This window comes from Loa loa (genome assembly GCF_000183805.2).
Source record: "Loa loa unplaced genomic scaffold supercont3.100, whole genome shotgun sequence".
Lineage (NCBI taxonomy): Eukaryota > Metazoa > Nematoda > Chromadorea > Rhabditida > Onchocercidae > Loa > Loa loa.
The window spans coordinates 49,964-53,772 of record NW_018108280.1 but is presented as its reverse complement, the minus strand read 5'-3'; the positions used below and the strand labels follow the sequence as shown (position 1 = coordinate 53,772).

At 27.1% G+C, this 3,809-nt stretch overlaps 1 protein-coding gene across 1 annotated transcript; it reads left to right on the top strand.

Moving 5' to 3' along the window:
• Positions 1-2,598: 2,598 nt before the first annotated feature.
• LOAG_13271 (hypothetical protein) lies at positions 2,599-3,809 on the top strand (the record flags this gene model as incomplete). The annotated part of the gene is made up of 2 exons (XM_003148783.2): positions 2,599-2,706; positions 3,174-3,809. 2 exons carry the CDS (start codon positions 2,599-2,601, stop codon positions 3,807-3,809), a joined length of 744 nt encoding a protein of 247 aa, XP_003148831.2.

The window sequence follows — 3,809 nt, the reverse complement described above, 5'->3', positions numbered from 1 at the left end:
TATATTCAGCTTATGAATATCGTTCAATTTGATCAACAAGAGATCACCGATCAGATTATTGAGAAGAAGAAGTTAAAAGATGACCAATGTGACTAATGTGACCATTAGGTGGAATAATTATTTGAGCAATATGATGATAGATACATTTAATTAGGGGTCATTTAGGTTTTAGAAGTTAGGTTTTTGTTCTATTCTTTTTTTCTATTTTCATTCCTTTCTTTTTCTTTTCTTTTTTCTTTTTCTTTCTTTTTTTCTTTTTTTTTCTATCAGGTTCTAAGCTAATTAATTTATCATTATCGTTTCTCTCATACAAACTACAAATAGAGGATGTAAGTTGTGGGAACGTTTGAACTGTACTTTTCGTACAATCAACGATTCAATGATGTGATTATTAAAATATCAAATCATGAAGGTTAAAGTAAATGTTACAGTAATCAAATCATGAAGGTTAAAGTAAATGTTACAGTAGGAGTATAAATATTTTTGGAACTGTACCTTCTAAAATGGTACATATTCTTTGAAGTCTCATTAATTAATCTAACCATTCATTGTATATTCTGAAATAATACTTCCATTACTATATGGTACTGTCATGTTCAATTATTACCGTATATGAAATTGGATAAATTTTACGCATGAATGTATTGGTGAAAAAAAAAAAATACCGCTACTGGCGATACAAACGAAATTTCAGTCTTCCCGAAGTGAGCAGTAAATATGCATTTATTAGATATTAACAAAAGACTGTCGCATTGCTAACTAGGAGTAAGAATCTGTAAACTGTCGCATTGCTAACGAGGAGCAAGAATCTGTGAACTGTCGCATTGCTAACGAGGAGCAAGAATCTGTAAACTGTCGCATTGCTAACGATGAGCAAGAATCTGTAAATCTATAAACTATGATTACATTCATGAAGCATCAAACAAATTGTTCCTCAACTTCAATTACTTAAAATTTAGCAAGCTTTGGACGCAAAAGTTCTTAAAAAAAAAATTGAAATTGAATTATTATCATTAAGGAATTAGACTTTTTTTCTTTGCATATAGATAACATCAGATGTGACATCAATTTTGTAAATAATATTATTAATGATAATGATGATGACACTTTTTTTATTTTATCAATGATAATGATGATAACATTTTTTTAATTAATAATAATGATGATAACTTTGTTTTTGTTTTTGCTTTTTTTATTAATGATGATGATAATGATATTGCTTGTTCTCTTATTAATTGATAATGATGACAACATTGTTTTTTGTTCATTAATGGTAATGATAATGACATTGTTTTTTCTTACATTAATAATAATAATGATAACATTGTTTCTTTTTTATTAATGATAATGATAATTGCTTCTTTTTTTAAGATTTATATTTTTCAGTTCAAAAGTATCCAAAATGCAACAAAAAATCAATAAAGAAAGAAATAAAGTGATTTCTTGTCACATACCACTTGTCATATACCAATTTGTATGGCTTAAATATCATGCTGATAATGTGTAATTATGAATAAAAAACGAAATTTTTTCAAATAATTCGAAAATATCTATTGCTAAAAGTTTGTGACAATAAATGGGACAATTTTGTGACAATTTTTGTTTTTTTTTAACATGAAAAAGTTTCTGTTAAAACTTTTCGAAATGTTTTGTTAATTAGAGACATTTTGTAATAAACTTTTGCACACCTTAAAATGCTATATGCATATTAAAAATTGAAAAAATCTTATCGGAAAAAAAAATTTTTTTTCTTATCAATATTTTGCAAAGAAGGCGGAAATGGTAAATAGCCGCTTAGTTTGTAGGGTTTTCAAAGAGTGAATTCTCTGATAGATTAATGATTAGCAATATTGCACAATGCGGTAAATTCAACAACAAACAAAAACGCAGTAATTCAGATGGTTTGTAATATATGTAATAGTTATAATTGTCATTGAGATAGTTTAAATAAAAGCTCTAAAATGATCATTTCTTCCCGGGATATCTCATAATGGATTCTGGAAAATTCGTTAGAATCGATATTTGGGATTAAGTTATACTTACTCGCGGGTTTTTGATGGCAAAGTAAAACAAAAAAAAAAAAAAGAAAGAATTCCCGCCATACCTGAACTTTCTATATAATCTATTTATCTATTTATGTGTTGATAGCATAAAATCGATATCAATGACTTCGTTTGATTAGATTCCTTTGCGGATTTTATCGATATTTTATGTAATAATCAGATTTAAATGTTTCTTTTTCTTTTTTTTTTTAGTAATTGACTTAATTAATTTAATCGAATTCCGAATTCGAATCTAAATCCGGCAAAATTTTATTCTAATAGTTGAAGAAATTAGACAAAAAATATGCATTGAAAAGAACAGGTTTAATTTAGGCATACTTAAAAGTAATCAGTAATTAATATTTCCGATTCAATGTGTCTTTTGAGGAGACATTTGGCAATTTTTATTATCTATGAATTATCATATATGATATTGATTACTTTATCATTTCTTGTTTATGTATTTGTTGATTAGATTGTATGCTTTTTTTGATCCGATAAATTCGTTTTTAATTTTTTGATGATTTAGGTGTTGAATTTGAATGTTGAACTCACGATGGCTTCTGGTGACAAACAATCTGATCAACAGAAAAAGACCAAAAAACATTCTGATAAGCAATCAACTGAGAGCAGTAAGGAAGCAATGGCAACTTTTATGACAAAGGTTAATAATAATTCAATTTTATAAAACTAAAACAAATAATATTATCTTGTTAACAAAAGTTTTATACAAGCATATAATTCTTGTAAAAAGATCAGTGAACAAATTGATAAAGTTATCATGCTAACAAAACTAATCCCATAATGTACAGTATTTGTCCACTAATGGGTCATTTCGATGAATATGAATAGATTCTGATAATATTTAGTTCATATGAGATAGTAGATTAGTGTACAGTATTTGTCCACTAATGGGTCATTTCGATGAATATGAACAGATTCTGAGAATATTTAGCTCATATAAGATAACAGATTATGTTATTAATAATGAAATAATTTGATAAACTACAGTAATCTTCATTTGATATGTCATTTACAATTGTCAATTGAAATATTTCAAAAAATTTTCGCATAATTTTGGAGTGGTCTTTTCTTTTTTTTAAATTTAGAATTATTAAAAATATGGTTTAGGTATGTGCCCGTCTTGAAAAAATACATCTAATGTCACGCTTATTGGAAGAACCAGAAGAGAAGAAATCACAGAAAAGTATGGAAACAAAGTCAAAGAAGACAAAAAAATCTCAAGAAATTTCAAAGAATGTTTATGAATTTTTTTGTGATCAACCATCAACAAGTGAACAATCAGATCCAAAATTAGCATCAAAAAAGAAATCATCTGATTCTCATAAACCATCAACTAGCAATATAACAACAAGTGATCAGAAGGAATTAAATAAGGATGCTGGAGTTAGTTCTACAATTTCAACCACTGAATTATCAACATCAACACATTCATCAACATTTGATGAAAATGAAAATCCCAATGAACCATCAACATCAACCGGATTACGGAAGAGTAAAATTGATGATGAAGAACATATAAAACCAATGAAATCAACAAATTCTAAGCAGGAACAAATTGATACCGAAATGTCATATAAGCCAAAATTATCCAGTTTATATGGTATTCACAAGAAAACTCATCTAGGAACGCCTTCTGATATCACTGATAATACTCAATCAATAACACACAAAAGCGAACATTCAAAGCAAACGGTAATAACTTCTATTTTTCTAATTGTTAACTTTAAATTTAATGATCCATAA